This window comes from Vespa crabro, chromosome 11 (genome assembly GCF_910589235.1).
Source record: "Vespa crabro chromosome 11, iyVesCrab1.2, whole genome shotgun sequence".
In the NCBI taxonomy this organism is placed as follows: Eukaryota; Metazoa; Arthropoda; class Insecta; order Hymenoptera; family Vespidae; genus Vespa; species Vespa crabro.
Window position 1 is genome coordinate 400808 of NC_060965.1, and position 17808 is coordinate 418615.

Consider the following 17808-nt stretch of genomic DNA (forward strand, 5'->3'; position numbering starts at 1 on the left):
TCGATGTATTATATTATTTGTATTATTCTTGAATTAATCCTTTTATTGTCTTTGAATTTGGAGACTCATGACAGATAATTTGCATACTTCACTTAGCGATATTCAATTTTAATTAATGACATTTATTCAAGATAAAATTTGCCTATTGGTTTCTGAAAGTGTTGAAATAATTAGAATAAGATGGGTATAAAGCAGAGCAGATATGAAAGTAGTTCTATTCAAAATTATTATAAATTATCATCCGAGGAATATTGGTTAATTAAACAATTATGGAAAGAGATTGAAAATAAGCCTCAGCATTATGGAAATTTATTTTTTACAAGGTTTGTCTAATAACTAATATCTCCAAAACTATTACCAATTGAAATGATATATGTTTAAAAATAAAAAAGATCTTTAGTTTTCTTAGAACCCATCCACAGTATATAAAGTATTATACCTTGAATCCACATGTTCCTCTTGGCATGGACATTCGGCTTTGCGCGAAATTCACACTGATTATGGAGGCTATAGGATACCTTATATTAGATGTTTACAAAAATCGAAAGCAATTGGATCATTTGGTTGGTTACGTCGCTATGGTTCACAAAGATATGCGCTTAAATAAAGAAGATATGACAGTATGTCATTATGGTGACTAATAATAATTATTGCTACATAAGAATGCAATTCAATAGTTTATTACTATATAAATATATAATACAACTCACGAAGACATCTTTACAAAATTATTGAGCGCGTTATTAATTTTGTTAATGAATATTCGACTATTATCTAAATAACCATTAGTTGTCTAATAGTATCATCAGTAAATGCGTATACTCTGTTCGTAAAATTATGAATATTTATTTTATCTTTAGAATTTCGAGACAAGTTTTTTGCAATACTTGGAACAAACATTTCCAATGTATATGACTGGAAAATGCCAAAAAGCAATGAAAATGTATTTCAATAGTATTGTAAATGGAATCGTAAATAAGATGGAGAAGTTTCGTTATTACGATATGACCGACGCGGAAATAAGGCCGAAATCGGTAAGATCTGCAAATATTTCTTGGAAATAAGCTTTTGGCTTAACGTCTCTATATGCAAATTATATAACCACCTATCATTTTATTTCTATATTATCGCTCAATTTAATTGGCAATCGATTTACTTCGATAGTGTAGTTCTTCGGTCGTTGTACGTTATGTGTCGGCAATTTGATATTCGGTCAAACCATAACATATTGGAAAGACAGAAAAAAAGATTGGAATATGTTATTGAATATGTGGAATATTGAAAATTCGACCTTAGAACAATGGTTGATTTCATCGAATAACAGGGACAACGCGACGGCATACACATCGATGACCAAAGACAAGACGATCGAATTACCTCAATTGAAAGTAGTACGTGATGACAAACACGAGAAAGATTCTATTAAATTAGTTACATCTTCCTCCGTTGAAAAAGTGAGAGTATCTCCTTTTAATAGTCGCTTTATATATTAGAATTGTCCAACTCGTTTCTAGATTACTATTCATGAAAAATATCATCTTTTATAATTGTTAAGTTAAACGGTCGATCAACAATCATTTCTTAGACAACGAACGATGATAAAAAAGACGAGTTCAAGAACAAATTATCAAGAAATCATAAGCGTTCCACGGAGAGCAAGTATCGTAGAAAATCATCGGAGATATTTAATGATTGGACATTGTCAATATGGGAACAAGCGTATTCGCCGAACATGAATCCTCGGGAAAGATTTCGTGCTTTTAGTATCTTCCGTGAGATCATCGATCCTCAAAACGATCCTAGAAAACTTCGTAGAAGATTGAAAAGCAGTCGTATCAGATCCAATAATCAAATCATCAATCAAAACGACAAAGAGGCGATTGTTGAGCACGTGGAACACCGTAAATTTGAAAATACGGCGCGTGAAAGACGTCGAAAGTCTCAAAAATCCAGGTTCGATCTGAAATGAATAATAGGTCAGTGGAATGTTACGAAGCAACGATTTAAGCAATATTTAAATGTTCGTAAAAGAAATGATGTGTTCTTCAATATTTTCTGTACAATCGATCCAAAAAGTATATATCATCTCGTCGACGATATTCTAAATTCACTTTGACATTTATCGTTATCTAATCGTGTCATACAACTATGGTTAGCTTTACTTCCTTGGAATATGAATCGATTAATATTGGAATAAAACAAATCGACGAGTTGTCTTATAAAAATAATTCATGCTTACCTCAGCTCGGCGTTTCTCGTTCGTCCGTTCTTCTTAATGCATTATATCGCATATTGTTTCCTTGTGAAAATCTTACAGAATCCATGCTATCGTCGCTGGCTATGCGCCGGAGTTTTCTAATCCTTTACAACATAAAAATCGAAAGTAATAAATGCCTTTTTCGTTTCTCTTTAAATCGATATTGTCAATGTTAAAAAAGAAGAAAGAAAAAAGAATTATTAATTTATAATAATACTTTCAAAGTAAATAAAACATACGGAAAACATACGGCCCACTATATTCTTACTGATTTCTCGAGTTTGAGGATGGAATCGGTGGGAAGAGAACTGCTGGAGAGATTAAAGGCTGTACTACGGGACCCATTACTCTTTCCACATCGGGTGGTTCTTGAATCGGTGGTAAGGGCGATTGATCCCAATCAGAATCTGTAGAACTAATTACATACACACACACACACACATACATACATATATATATATATATATATATATATATATATATATATAACGTTATTATTAACATACATCAAAGTGACGTCATTCGTTGTTAGAAATCCTTAAAAGAACACTTGATTGCGTCGTAATACTATTGTCGATGCGCAAACTATTTCAATTTCTTTTCGATATATCGTGAGTGAATGTGTAATATGCTAGGTAAACATAAAAACGCGGTGAAAAATCGATGATGCGTTTGTATGTACGAAGGGAAGAAAAGTTTACACAGTTGGAAAGTATTACTTTGTACTTACTATGCAATACGATCGATAACGCACAGAAAAAAGGGGTCACCGACGAATTTTCTTTATTGTACACTTGTTTTTTTCAGAATCCATAAAGATACTTTTGCGACTAGTGCAACTTTGGAGTCTCGGTAAAAATACTTTTTATCGGAGTAAACTTTGCTAACATATTTTATGAATAATCATGACTACTTTGCCGCAATAGAATATCAAGGCGTTCAATAACTACGAACACGCTATATAAAAAGAACAACCTAATCGATAATATTCATATTATCGGTTCCTGTTATTGCTCATACCTGCTTGGTATTCTGCTGTCGTTGTTAAAAGTGTCATAACTCAATCTACTAGATATAGGTGGAAGTTTAGCTCCAAATGCCAGGGATGAGAATGTCAGATCTGCCAGATTACTGTCTACATACGTAGCAGCTTGTATCTCTTGTTGATAGAGCGCATAAAGATTTTGTAAATCCGGTGGCAGAGTCAGACGTCCATCTGTTCAATTGAAAGATCGATATATTGAGATTTATATTAAACGATTCGTTATAACGTACCCTCCATTATTCGTCTCTGTCTTGTGATTATCTCATCAGAGATTTGCCTTTGCCGATCATAACGAAGAAGAAGAAGCTCTCGTCTTCGAAGTTCGTGTTGCTTCACGAGTCTCTCGCTCTGAAGCATCATTTTGTCTGCTTCCAGTTCGTGGACTCTTAACATCAATGCTAAAAGCTCACGTTCTTCGTCCGAATTTATACGGGATGGAAGTTCCTTCAAGAAAAATAATCTTTCTCGTTGTTTTTCCAAATTTATATTCTTTTTTCTTAATTACGATAACATAAACTTAATACAATACTTACGTCTTCTAGCGCGGCACTTCGTTTCCTACAAGCCTCTAGCTCCTTTTCCGTAGCGGCGCGCATTTCAACGTACCTTTCCTGTTCCTTCGAAATCTCTGCCAATTCCGCCCAAGCCTGCTGTACCAATGAATCATCTTCGAAATCAATATCCTCTAGAAGATCTAAGAACGACATATTTTGAATGTTCGTTTTAAAAGGTACTGATTTCTTTTTTCTTTTTTTATTTCCATAATGAGACATCCTACACTTGCCTATGTCATCGACTTCTTCCACTTGATAATCCGTTCCAGGACGACGATTTACCGAATCTCTATTCGACCCATATACTCTATTGTTCCTCGATTCCCACTGAGAGATTATCGAATGCTGTTGCTCCGCAGCGATATTTAATCCCAGGAGATGACTATCCAGTTCCATAAGTTTCTTCCTGTTTATCGATCATTTTTAAATGAAACTGCAAGTAATTATTTTTTCTAATGTCGATTTATTGAAAATATTACCTCAAGCGCATTTGTTCTTTAAAAGCGGATACAATTTTCTCTCTCAAAGATCTGAAATCTGAACCATGACCGTCTTGCTCCTTCTCCTCATATTTATCCGAAGGCCTATCTTCCTTCATTTTATTACGCAGACGCGATATCTCGCTCTTCAGATCACTGATTATGTCCTGATATTGGGCAACGTGAAGATAACTAACGTCAAGAACATTTCTTTCTACCTTGTTCGAAATCTTGTTCGCTCGATCCGCATAATTCAAAGTGTTTTTACTCTCATCGCGGTGCACGTTCGCTGGTGAAACATGAGCTATCATAACGGTACGACAGTTACCACCGAGAGCTTCTTTAAGCAATCTGGTCAATTTGGAGTCACGATAATTCACGAATCTCGCTCCACCGGATAATGCCTTGATGCAGTTGCTCAGTGCCAATAATGATCTGTTAATATGCGCACCCTCTTGAAGACGTTTACCTTTGTTCTAAACACATGAACGCGATGTTAACTGGATTCGTAAGAATCTCTTAGATAAAGGGATAATCCGTAGACGGGAAGAAAATTAATGTTTGATTTGAGAAGGAATTTGAAGCGTCTCCTGCACCTGAGTTTGTTTGGCTCTCTCCGAACCAGCGAGATCTATCATGAAGAGTCTACCCTGCTTCAATTTCGTGCGAAGACGTTGCCCGGACTCTTTAACAGGAGAAGAGGATTGTCTGACTGTGACACTAAGGAGAGCGTGACTCCTCGAAGAGGTTTCGTTTGCAGCCGTCGGCTCTACCATTCTTGCTTTATTGCCTTTGTGAAGGAGTTGCATGACCTGTCGATGCACGAAACATGCTTACGAATAAATAATTATCTCTCAACGATGATATCGATCGTCGTATCAAGTTACACATTCAAAGAGTTACGCGTGCTTAGGTTCGTTCAAGGGAACGAGATTCGATTTACGAAATAATCCATTAAGGATTGATTCCATTCGTAGGTATAACTTGGGGGAAAATTCCACGACTTACTTCCTCGGTCGAATTAGTAGACACTTCCGTAAGACCCGAAACTTGAACGTTGCGACCTCGAGAATCCTCACGCAACTCCAAATATCCTGTGGTAGGGTTCAACAGATCGCGGATGTTCTCATTGTATATCTCTACGTATGACATAGTAACCTGTAAATTTAAAAAAACGAACTTAAATTTTAATCTTTAAATGAAAAAAAAAAAAAAAAAAAAAAAAAATCTGTAATTATGTAGTATCGATGATCCTACAGTAAATTCTACGTTGTTCATTAGTTTCTGGGTCGTTAGAAAAATGTCGTTCAAAGCTCGAACCATGATCCCTGGATCGGACGAGGTCCCAACCATGGTGTGCGTTTTTCCAGCTCCCGTAGCTCCATACGCAAAGACCGTAGCATTGTAACCATTGAGAACATCTTGGACTAAATTTTTCGTTGTACCTTCGTATACGATTTCCTGTTTGGTAAACATTTTATTTTAATATTTCTCAGTTCAATTTTTCTTACTGTAATAAATCTTTTTACCTGTGTTGCATCTTCGCCAAAAACAATGTCATAAAGATATTGTCGTGGAAAAGAACGTTTTGACTTCTCACCGATCACTTCTTCTAGCATAACCATCTGCATATTTTTATATCTCGTTAGCTCTCGTTTTTATATTTCCATTTTATATCATTAAATTTAATTAATGTCAATTCCTTACCTTATCGTTAATAGCATGAAGAGTTCTACCACAGGTTTCGCCTGGTGTGAGGGGCCTTATACGTACAGCGACCTAATCAATAACATAATTTATAACTGATTATTGTCTTATGCATATACATAAGTTCGAAGTATGTACACGAGGCAATAAGAGAAATGATGAAATCTCTGGGAACGTAATCTTGCAAAAAAATAAAATAAAAAAAAAAAAAAGATATAAAATCGTCGATTTCTAAATTATTAACAAATCATTGGACTTATCGGTAATTTGTCAGCAATTTTTCAAAGCGATTCTTTTACTATCACATATGCACAGGATTAAGCGCAACGACCCATGCTTAATTTTTTATTACGTCTTTCTCATTTGATACATGCGACATAGCGTCTGTCACGCTATTATCAAGCATTTGCCGATAAATTATTTGCTTTCATCATTTCGTATTAACTTTTCTTAAATAATTAAAATCATACCAATTCTAATCGATCGCGAGGTTTAATGCAATGCCAAAAGATAACTACGAATATGATCGATTTATGTTCTTCGATCAAATATTTAAAAGTCGTTGATGTTATATTACAAATAAGGGAAAAAGAAGACTGTTTTTATTCATCGATTCTAGAGATTAGAAAGAGGTATATATTAATATTTACCCACCCTTAATTTTTCTTCGATCGCTTTCGATGATCGATCTTTAAAATCACGATGGCCATTGCTACTTGTGCTACTGCTACTTCCACTGCTACTGTACTGCGTCATCTTACTAATTTCTTAATTCGTAATATGATAAACAAATTAATAAAGTAAAGTTGTACGATAGTAAGATCAAAGAAATCTTTCAGCTCGAGTATCATAGAAAACGTACTTTTTCTTTCCTTTTTACTCTCTTTCTCCTATGGCACAAATTTTTTCGTATTAATAATTATTTTTTTTCTTTATTATCCTAAAAGTTCTTTATTGGTTTGATCGTAGAACAAAATTATTAAAGTGTTGTATTAATATGTTATAAAGAGTTTAAAAAGCGAATCGTATTTTCGTTTTGTATATTTCACAAACGATGGTTCGAAACAGAAAGATAATCATACGCACCACTTATCTAAGGTTTTTCCTTTAATTAACTAAAGTTCATAAATTTGGAGAATTGTTTGTGACAAAAGAACGTGTGAAAAATAACGAGTGAGTCATGCGAAAAAAATAGAATCTCTTGAATTCGTATCTTCTCATAGTAGGCTCGAAAATGTTATTTAATTCTATAAGGTTTTTTTTTCTTCGAGCGGTAAAAGAACGTTTCACTTGAGCATATTTTAACGCACGTTATCGGTTAGAGGTCAGACGGCCGACTGAAGCGCGCACCTGTCCACCCTCTGGAGAAACGTGTGAGCTTACGAGTTACTGCTTACCCTTAAGAATTACGAACTTTCTACTACGTTGAAACTTTTCGAGAAAGAAAAGGATACGATTTAAACATTCTTCCATCGATCACTTGCTAACTTCGAATTATCAAAAGTCACGTGTTCCTTATTTCTTCGATAGTTGAAATCATTCTCAAAACATGACTGCGTTAAAGATGAGATATAGAAACAAAAATATTTTTTCCAGCAATAATTATATTTCAATTGGCTTAGAGATAATGAGAAAAACGGAGGAGTCCTGTCGAAGGAGCATTATTTGTCTCAAAGTTCGATAATCATAAATCAATCGCCGATCATAAATAATTTTTTTGACATCCTTTCACGTGTCGAGTTACAAATAAACATTACGTTTTAGCATTATGCCTAGACGTTATATGATTTTACGGTCGTTAACCAGTACTTATGGTTGCACTACGCATAATTATGCGGTTTTACTATTCTTCCGAAGAGACAAAAATAATCAATGCTGAATAAAGTTAAGCATCGAGGTCAGAGCTAGACGGTCAGATACGATCGATCGATATTACGTATGTGGAACATTAGTTGGCATTATGCGACGCGCTTCGAACGAAATGTTTTTAGAGTGACATCAAATTTTTGGCCATATCATGTGTGACGTCCTAAGAAAAAATAAATGAAAAGATAGATAGATAGATAGAGAGAAAGAGAGAGAGAGAGAGAGAGAGAGAGAGAGAGAGAGAGAGAGCGAGAGAGAGAGAGAGAGAAAGAGAAAGAGAAAGAGAGAAAGCGCTTCATTCACAAAAGCATCGTCTCACAGCGGCGATATTTTGTTTCCATAAAATTTCAATATTGCAATTTACGATGTTCTCGCGGAATCTTTCGAATCGTATATTTGATTTATAATACATACATAAGTGTATGCGGTTAACACTGTTAAATTCTTAAAAATAAATTTATTGGAAAGCTAAAAGAAAAATCTATATGCTTGTCTATGCATATATGCATAAAGGAATAAAGAAAATATGGAAGGATAAATAAGTAATTGCTTGCACCCTGAGAAAAATGGTGATTTTCACTTATAAAAAGATGTTGCGTGAGACACGCACGTTTCCTCGCTTAAAACTCTTGATAAATAAAAAAAAAGTACCGACCTTCAACATTCTCTTTTTACTTTTTTGAATATTTATGAAATAAACTCATGCAAATTGTCGTTTTGTTACAAAAAGGATTCGTATGGAATCATGCCAGAGTAAAATCCATTCAAAATTGCATTAAAGTTCTTTCTTACTTTGTTATCGGGAGCTAACATTTTGGCGATTAAATCTCACAACTATTTACTATTATACTATCACTATTATACAAAATATTTGAATGTTAATATGTCCGAATAAATAAGATGTTGTTATATAAGTTTAATAAGATCTGTTATATAGCAAATTAAACAATATACGTATTGATAAGATCTAACAATTTAAATTCTACCGGATAGCTTAGATTTGATAACAAAATATGCGTATGTAAATTATTTTTGTAATGCATATTATACTTCATATTTTCACATCCCTATTATCGGCGACTCATCATTTTTTATAAGACGAGACAACTTTTGAAGAACAATTTTTCGCGTTTCTTTGTATTTCTTAAAACAATTACAGGCAATGAGAAAATATTAGATATTTAAATCCAAATAAAAGACCAATATAGAATATTAAATATGATGAACGCCACAGGAAAGACTATTCTACTTCGTCGGTCGATCCATTGAGCTATTTCTTGGGGCGTCATAGTTGTGAAATTGTGTAATTGTGCTAGGGTCGGCCGTCTTGTAAAAGGTTTCGGCGGTGGAGTACTGTCGATCGTCATGATGCTCCCCACGGAACATTCTTGATCCTTATCTTCCTCGATCTTTACCGAAGGTATATTGATTGTACTCGGAAAGCTCTACACAATACGTTAATGGTCAAAGTTTGATTAAATTTTTGCTTATTACTTTAAATAGAAACTAATTTTAATTACTTTTCATATATAATATAAAGGAAATTTTATAAATACATAGACTTACGTGTACAGTGAGGTAATTTTGGCTTGAATAATCTTGTTCGTTGATAGTACCATTGTCGAGCGAAGACCAAGAACGCGATCGTTCTAAACCTACCGTATTCTTTTGAAATTGTTTCCTTGCTAATTTTGGAGTTAAAGTGGATTTAAGTATGTACTTGCTGTTCACCTTTTTTAATGGCACATTTTTTCTGTTCGAAAATATTTATCAATTTTACTTTTATTTACTATCCTTCTATTTGTTATTTCAAGTGACAAAAAAGGTCTTATTAATTTTATGAATGAAAATATTATAATACATACTTTCTTCTGTAAATCGTATTTACGAATGCAAATTCAACCATAGCTGAGAATAAGAATATTGTACAACCAAGAAACCAAATCTCACTGGCTTTTATGTAAGATACCTTTGGTAAAGAATTTTCTACTTTAGATGCAAGAGTCATAAATGTCAATATCGTATTTGTTCCTATTTAAAATTATATTAATTTATATTAATCTTTCCTTTTAATATCATATGAGAAGCCAGTATTATTGCTTTATAAAATACCTAAAACAATTCGAGGAGGACCTGCATCCATGTGTAACCAAAAGGATACCCAAGATATAACAACAATTAATATGGATGGTATATAATAATCCATCATGAAGAATCCCATTTCACGAGCTAACTTAAATGTTATGGTAATTGAGCTGAAATTACCAGCTAAAATGATGAGAATGATAATATATTATATCAAATTAAAATTATTTTTTATGCAGACTGCAAAGTAATGACACCATTACTTTTTTTTATCATCTATTATCCATATCTATTATTTGTAAATACCTGGATAGCTGATACCTGATTTGTTTTTTCTGCTTAACTAAGTACTTACCAAAATGACCGTAATGCTGTTGTGCAGTGGTATATGAAACTTGAGACTGGTTTACCCATTTTTCTACAAGTTTATACTCGGTTAAATGTAACTCATCAGCAAGCACAATTGGTTCATCATCCCAAACCAGTTCCATATCTTGTACATTGTATGTCCCTGTAGGTAAAAATACCATTCATTCCAAGCAGCAGACTGGAACAATATAGTTCATGTGGCATTAAAACAACAAAAATAACATCCTACAGCTTTCAAAAGCTAGTGGGCACTCCTGTACATCAAATGGGAATTTTTCTAAACGAAGTCCACAATTAAGAATTGCCTCCATTCTGAAGAAAAAAGAAAAAAGAAAAAAGAAAAAAAAAAGAAAAGAAAGAAAAAACATTAATAAATTATTACAATTATTATATTTACGTATAGAACAGGTATAGAATTTGAAAATATTCATATACCTGGTATTCAAAACGACCATTCCGGCTGGATTAATGGAGATTAGCAAATCTTTAACACTATTTCCCACAACAGCAGAACTTCGTTCGTTAGCTACATACACGGAAGGTGTCCAAATTAGATCATGTGCCACTTTTCCGCCATATATTTGAGTTAAATTTGGTGCAATATCTGAGAATTCCAATCGTTTATCCACATATCGAAATTGTAACATCATATTTACACCAAATTGCTATAATATAATATAATGGTTTAAGAGAGTTCTACATACTTCGTAATAAATATAATGCTCTTAGAAAATGTTTGATGAATAAAATAAAATATATAATATCTACATTACCAAGGTCTTAGCCATATTTGATCTAAGTATATATATGTATACTCTTGTATAAACTTTTATAGGATCAGAAGAATTAATTTGACCCGGTGGTCTAGCCATTTTATCGTAACGACAATCATGGGTTAATTCTTGTAAAAGTTCAGTTTGTGTAACACTGCCAGCAATTTTCATAGTTGGGCAAATTCCTGCTCTGTGAGAAAACGGATAAAAATATTAAAACAAAATATTATCGGGTTTAAAAATATTACGATTTTTTATAAAGATTTTTTATATTTTAGAAGGAACATATAGCTATAGATAATAGAAAATATTCGTAAAATAATAATTGGTACGTATATACATATATATATATATAGCACACACACATATATATATATACTATATCTATTTTGTATATATATATAATCGAATTATAGAAATAGATATAATAATTCTTATATTGGTTCTGAAAGAATTAACATAACAAGAATAATACATAGAAAAGGTCTTCAAATTAATATTCTAGACCTTATCTGTTTGAAAGAATGGTTCATTGCTGCTTTGTAACAATGCAGATGACATAAGCATGGTGCATGTGACTCTCTTACAATATACAAAGAATTTCCGTACTATTGAATCTACGCGGAGAATTAAACGGAGAAGATAAATGTTAGATCTAGACTTTTCTAAGAGTAAAACTTAAATAATAGATAAGTAATAATTTATTTTACTTCTTAAAATATCATATAATTTTGGCATTAAATAAAAAAAAATGTAGATTATAAATTTAATGTCAAACAAATATGTATAGGATAATTTGCTCATTATAAAATGTTATCGTCTTTGCATATAGACCCACAAGTATGTCATCGCGTACTCGGGAGAAAAATAAAGATTGTTAAATAATGACGTAGTTTATTCTTAAATCTTTAACAGGAAGAAAATATAGAGTAGCTTCTTATCTAGTGTAATGTCAAGAGTTTACAGTATCACATTTTATGCTGTTTGAACAAGTTATCAATATTTAGATATCTTTGTTCTTAAAATGATAAAGATTAAAAGGAAAATATTATTAATATATTTTTAATATTATATAATCTTCTTTAAATTCATTGTTTCGTGAAAACATAGTTAAATTACAAATGTTACAAAAAAAAAAATATATTATTTCAAATCTAATGCATATTTTATTAATGTATTTTTCATTCAATATATTCAATGATAACGATATTAAAAAATTTGATCAATGCTACTTGATTGAAAGAAGATAAAGTGAACATTAAATTTGAATCCCTCTGTTTAAACAAGTGGTTTCAAGTCAATTCTTATTTTCTATTGAAATGCCAGACTCCAAGTGAGAATAAATCAACAACATCTTATTTTCATATACATTACAATATCTTTTTTCATAAAATTATACATATTACTAATTAAATATATACTAACAATAAATGTTTGTTATAATGTTATAATGAATTACCCTTTAAATAATAATAATTCAAATAATAGATTTTAGTAATGAATAATATACTTCGAAATGATTACAACTTAATCGAAATATTTTCAGATTCATCAAGTAGCATTATACTTTAATAACAATTTATAAATTTATTAAAATTTATTGATAAAAATAATTATTGTTCAATAATGAATTAACATAAATTATTTAAATAACATTATACATACGTATATGTATAATATGAAATTTATGCAATATTAGCTGTCCTAAGAAATTCAGTTAAATATAATGGTTGAAAACAATAGAATGCTTTAGTAGCTACAACGTAAAATTATTACGTATCAGCTATTTACAAAGTTCAACTGAGATACTTATAGTTCAAGACCTTATTAACTCTCATTCTCATATCATTCTATACGCGCATTAATACACGAGTAAGCCTAGAAATCCCACTAAAGCATAATTCGTTAGATCTTATATTAATAAATGTTTATATTATAATGAATTTTATATAAAATTTTTAAAAACATTTGTAATTCAGCATCATATTATAAAAATATTATATAATATTAAAAATATATTTGAAATGTCAGAATATAAATAAATATAGAAAATAAAGCAATCAAGGGAAATATGAAATTATGATTAGCACAATTAATTTATTAAAAAAAAAATATAATAGGTTTATAATTACGATTCTACTTACATATCAGCTACATTTGCAAATAATACTTTTGGTAGGGAATTTAAAAGAAACACAAATAAAAAAACTCTTCCTCCAAGAGTCATTTTCAACTTCTTTACCACTTAACTGTACTACCGGTAGTCATCAACTGATCTTTGCTTGAAGCCAAATGTAAGTACTTGGGTGAGCAAATTTACTGGAAAACAGACACCAGCCAAACATTGGCTCCTACTTACATGCTCTCCTGCTTGGAGAATACACATGCACTGACACATACAAGCAGATGAAATTAGTCTACATACACATACTTATTTCGTGTGTTTAAAGATTAACATTGTAAACTCTTACGATATATGATTCTTTTAAGTATTATTATATCTTCAAAATATTAAGTAAGAGAATATAATCCACTTATACAAAGTAATAATTATTTCATATTATAAAATTTTATTACATCATCTTAATATACTAATGTAATTACATTTATATACTCTCTCTAATTTTTTTTTTTTTTTTTTTGAGCACATATTTTACTATTTATATCAGCATTATTTATTGCAAATTTAATATTCAAAATAAATTGAAATCAATAAATTTGCTTTGTTTTACTACATATATTTATAATATTTACATTTATGATATTTAAATTAATATAAAATGTAATAAATATGTACATTGAATCCAAATATTATGTTTATTTTGGATTTATTTAAGTAACATTTCTTATATTATCTGTACCATTTAATGTAATATGTGGTTTCATTCTATTAACAGTGTAAGTTAATAGATGTAGATCTTGCATAAGACGAGTCAATCTTTTGAAGTGACGTTCTGTATAAGGTATCATGCCTTCAAGAGAAGACAATAAACCTGTAGTTTGAAGATCTTCTATATCCATTTCACTTGTCAATACATGTATAACTGTCTGTAAATTAAATAATTATAAAATTCTATGTTTCAGACAAATAAGATAATTTTTTTGTATTTTAATTATTGTTACTTGATATACCTGAGCAGCTTGCGCATTTTTACTGTTAGTATTCCATGTAACCGCACAACGCAATAGAGCTTCCTTACAAGAAGGTGTCAATTCATGTATTGTTTTTTTTAATTCATTATTTTCTCCTTTTAAGATCCCTATATAATTGTAAAGTTAGATTATAAAACTTCTATATAAATTTTTTTTATAATTTAACTGTAGTGACTTATCCTTGTGTTTAATCCTCTTTTTTTTTTTTTTTTTTTTTATTAATACAATTATATATTTTTTATACCTTCTACAATCTTTAAAACTTGTAATGGACGCTCCAATTCCAAAGCTATTTGTAATGCAGTAGATAATTCATTCGCTTGAAGTAAATTTGCTAATTTTTGTTCTTCCAATATAATTCGTTCTTTTTCTGCAGCAATTTGAGTCTTTTTCTCTTCAGTTACATCTTTCCAAATTACCAATAAAGAATCACTTCCACCACTAATAACATGTTTTTCGTCTTTACTAACTAGATAAAAAAATAAATAAATGAATATAATCAAAGAAAGCTTATACAAATATATATTTAGCAAATATCCAATATGTAAAATAATGTAAAATAATCTAACCAACAAGTGCCCATACACGATTCTCATGCTTATCCAAGGTGCAAACACATTCGGATGTTTTAATACTCCAAAGTTTTAAAAGGCCGTCTGCACCTGCGGTAATCAATTGCATACCACGAGACATAAATTCTGCCCTTAGAACAGAGGATTCATGTCCCTGCAAGGTCTAGATAATATAAAAAAAAAGAAAAAAAATTATATAAACAAGAAATGTTACATGAACATAAATAACATAATGTCTGAACTTTAGGTACCTTTAAACAAGAAAGATCAGACAATGACCATATCTTAATTGTACAATCCGCGGATGTTGTCAGCAAAACTTGATCGATTGGCGAAAATCGTACACACCATACACCTCTGCGATGACCGTTAAATACACCAAGTAATTGAAGATCATCAGCAGACCATAACTAAAATATATTCAAAATAGTTAATTATATGGAAGTCATGCTATATTTTAATATGTTACTACCTTGGCTACTTTGTCTTGAGATCCAGTTGCAATGAACTTATCATTTGGTGAAATTGTTACACTGTTAATATCTTTCTGATGTGCTAACACTGTATGAGTTGCATTCACAACAATATGTTCAGCTGTAAATATCAACCTTTGAATAATTTGGTATATGTGTGTGTGTGTGTGTAGTAATATTTTGTTTAATTAGTGTTACATTAAAATTTTAAATGTTGTTGATCAACTTACATGTAGTTGCCAAATTTTCAGGTAAAGACCAAAGTTTAAGACATGAATCCTGACTGACCGATGCAAAGAATTTCGCTGATAATTGTGAAATAATAACAGAGCCAACAGAAGCTGTATGTCTAATAGCAGAAGCAATGCATGTCATTTTAGTTGTTTCCTTATCCATAAGCCATATTCGAATACTATTATCCTAATAATAATAATATAAATATAATATATAAGCAATATATACATTCGCATATTAGTAGATTTAATAGATATAGAAAAATAAAAAAAGCAATTAAACTTTCATTACCTTAGCTGAAGATATAAGTAATTGTCTATTGACTGGAGTTGTAGCAAGAGATAAAACGATGTCAGTATGACCAGAAAGTAATTGACAATTCATGGAATTGAGTTCATATAATTTTATATCTGAACTATTACTCGCGAGTGCAATGTGTGAATCTTCATTTCCAACATAAGCAATATCTAATATTTCATCCGTATATCCTACTATCTATAATATATTAAATTTTCTTCATATTAACAAAACATGATAAATAATATGAAAATATTTTGTAGATATATAAAAACATACTTGTTTTGTACATTCAAATGTATTCATAGAATGTATAATTATATTATGATCTGCAGAAACCACAGCAAAGCTATTAATAACTTGATTATAAAGTAGATGCATAATGGAAAGACCCCCTTCCTCTTTGGCTGCAGATACCAAGGAATTTTGTTGTGCATAACATTTTCTACCAGTGTTCATTTCCCAAATATTTACAACACCTAAACAATTAAAAATAGAAATGTTATTCATTTATTAAATAATGTATAGAAGAAAATATTCAAATGAAAAATATCGAACCTTTTTCTCCGGCACTAGCTACATAAATAGAATCTACTTCTATACCATCTGGGCAATTTGGAAAAGAAATATTATTTGGTACAATAAAAGCCCCTTCTATTCCTTCATATACTGGTAGAACACGGACTGAAGTCGCAGAAGAAATGTCCCACAAAATTAATACTCTGTCTCTTCCAGAACTATACATTTTGAAAAGTACATAATTTTAATTTTATAGAAATATGAAAATATATTGTTATACGTTACCTAATTAAGTTGATGCCATTTTGATGAAAACATAGTGATGTTACTTTACTAAAATGTCCAGAAAGGAGAATCTTTTCCTGGCCAGTATTAATATCCCAACCATGTATCTTGGTATCGTCGCCTGCTCCAAATAATAATTCTTTTTTAGTATCAGGATGAAATGCTAACACACTGAAATCAATATTCAAAAAATAAACATGTTTAATTAAATAAAATAATAGAAAATAATAGAAATATAGTAATTATATACCTAATAACACCTTGTATTCCTTTGATATTTTGTGTGCAAGCATGATGTTGTAAATCCCACAACCTAATACTACCATCGCTTCCCCCCGAAGCCATCAAATTTTTTTTATTTAAAAAAGAAATCTTTACAACTGGTCCTTTATGAATAGATTTCCATATTTTTATTAATTTATTTTCTAAAATAATATAAGATTCATAAGAAGACAATATCAAGATGAATTTATATTTATAAGAGTACACAAATAAAATAATAAAAATATTATTTTTAAAATACCTTTCCAATTCCATAACTTAAATAGACTACTTTTACAGTGAGCTAGTATATGCAAATTGTCATCGCTGACAGCAAAACAATGGATTGTATCCTCATCTTGCTCTTGTTCTTCCTCTGTTGCTCCCAAAGATTGAATCACAGTACCTGTATCTACTGATAACACAGATATAACTCCGCATTTTTGGCAAAATATGTATTTTCCGTCAATATTCCACTGTAAACACAATAACGATATATATTTTTTGTAATTTTCACAATTATTAAAACTAATTACAATGTAAGTTTTTATAACATACATAAATATCACCTCCTGTGTAAAAAGCACCATACATAGATTCTACTTCAAAACTGGAAATAAACAATAATATTTTTTAGGTTATAAAAAAGGAAGAATTATAGAAAGCATCAGTAATCACAAATAATGTAACTTACTCTTCCTTTAAAATATTTTTGCTCATTGTTATATTAAACAAAAAAGAAAAGAATAAACAATATAAAATCTTAGGAGATTATAGTTTTTGCTTATGGGTTATTTTAATATGTTAAATTTAAATGTGATGCCTTAAATACTACAATTAAATTAACCACGTGCACGTATCGATGTTAGACTCATCTGG

At 30.7% G+C, this 17808-nt stretch overlaps 4 protein-coding genes across 11 annotated transcripts; 1 reads left to right on the plus strand and 3 right to left on the minus strand.

The window, feature by feature from the left end:
* On the plus strand, positions 1 to 15232 carry LOC124427895. Of its 4 annotated transcripts, none has more exons than XR_006943041.1 (4): positions 1 to 323; positions 401 to 633; positions 861 to 1034; positions 1165 to 1589. XR_006943041.1 is itself a non-coding variant. In XM_046971311.1 (4 exons), the coding sequence occupies exons 1-4, from the start codon at positions 181 to 183 to the stop codon at positions 15147 to 15149; spliced, it is 579 nt and encodes a 192-aa protein (XP_046827267.1). In that variant the 5' UTR covers positions 2 to 180; the 3' UTR covers positions 15150 to 15232. The 4 variants fall into 4 exon arrangements, 3 of the variants coding, with proteins under 3 accessions (XP_046827267.1, XP_046827268.1, XP_046827265.1); XM_046971311.1 differs by lacking the exon at positions 1165 to 1589 and adding an exon at positions 15108 to 15232 and having other exon boundaries at positions 2 to 323; positions 401 to 620; XM_046971309.1 differs by having other exon boundaries at positions 4 to 323; positions 401 to 620.
* On the minus strand, positions 1065 to 8415 carry LOC124427875 (kinesin-like protein KIF19). 4 transcript variants are annotated; one of them, XM_046971267.1, is made up of 15 exons: positions 7440 to 8415; positions 6697 to 6809; positions 6043 to 6114; positions 5865 to 5960; positions 5593 to 5796; positions 5344 to 5493; positions 4932 to 5147; positions 4336 to 4811; positions 4087 to 4262; positions 3836 to 3987; positions 3533 to 3746; positions 3278 to 3473; positions 2526 to 2672; positions 2240 to 2361; positions 1065 to 1960 (listed from the first exon to the last, which is right to left on the minus strand). In XM_046971267.1, exons 1-14 carry the CDS (start codon positions 7513 to 7515, stop codon positions 2241 to 2243), a joined length of 2409 nt encoding a protein of 802 aa, XP_046827223.1. In that variant the 5' UTR covers positions 7516 to 8415; the 3' UTR covers positions 1065 to 1960; position 2240. The 4 variants fall into 4 exon arrangements, with proteins under 4 accessions (XP_046827223.1, XP_046827221.1, XP_046827224.1 ...); XM_046971265.1 differs by having other exon boundaries at positions 3836 to 3996; XM_046971268.1 differs by lacking the exon at positions 1065 to 1960 and having other exon boundaries at positions 2497 to 2672; positions 3836 to 3996.
* Positions 8805 to 13434, minus strand: LOC124427880 (pH-sensitive chloride channel 2). Its single transcript, XM_046971284.1, has 9 exons — positions 13280 to 13434; positions 11136 to 11325; positions 10798 to 11027; positions 10592 to 10674; positions 10349 to 10504; positions 10021 to 10176; positions 9774 to 9939; positions 9475 to 9661; positions 8805 to 9353 (listed from the first exon to the last, which is right to left on the minus strand). Exons 1-9 carry the CDS (start codon positions 13360 to 13362, stop codon positions 9090 to 9092), a joined length of 1515 nt encoding a protein of 504 aa, XP_046827240.1. The 5' UTR covers positions 13363 to 13434; the 3' UTR covers positions 8805 to 9089.
* On the minus strand, positions 13934 to 17799 carry LOC124427874 (transducin beta-like protein 3). Of its 2 annotated transcripts, XM_046971263.1 has the most exons (15): positions 17624 to 17799; positions 17488 to 17539; positions 17192 to 17405; positions 16919 to 17093; positions 16669 to 16839; positions 16423 to 16601; positions 16144 to 16343; positions 15859 to 16062; positions 15564 to 15753; positions 15333 to 15454; positions 15112 to 15270; positions 14858 to 15023; positions 14533 to 14757; positions 14268 to 14395; positions 13934 to 14183 (listed from the first exon to the last, which is right to left on the minus strand). In XM_046971263.1, exons 1-15 carry the CDS (start codon positions 17647 to 17649, stop codon positions 13968 to 13970), a joined length of 2427 nt encoding a protein of 808 aa, XP_046827219.1. In that variant the 5' UTR covers positions 17650 to 17799; the 3' UTR covers positions 13934 to 13967. The 2 variants fall into 2 exon arrangements, with proteins under 2 accessions (XP_046827219.1, XP_046827220.1); XM_046971264.1 differs by lacking the exons at positions 17488 to 17539; positions 17624 to 17799 and having other exon boundaries at positions 16669 to 16789; positions 17192 to 17323.
* Positions 17800 to 17808: the final 9 nt, after the last annotated feature.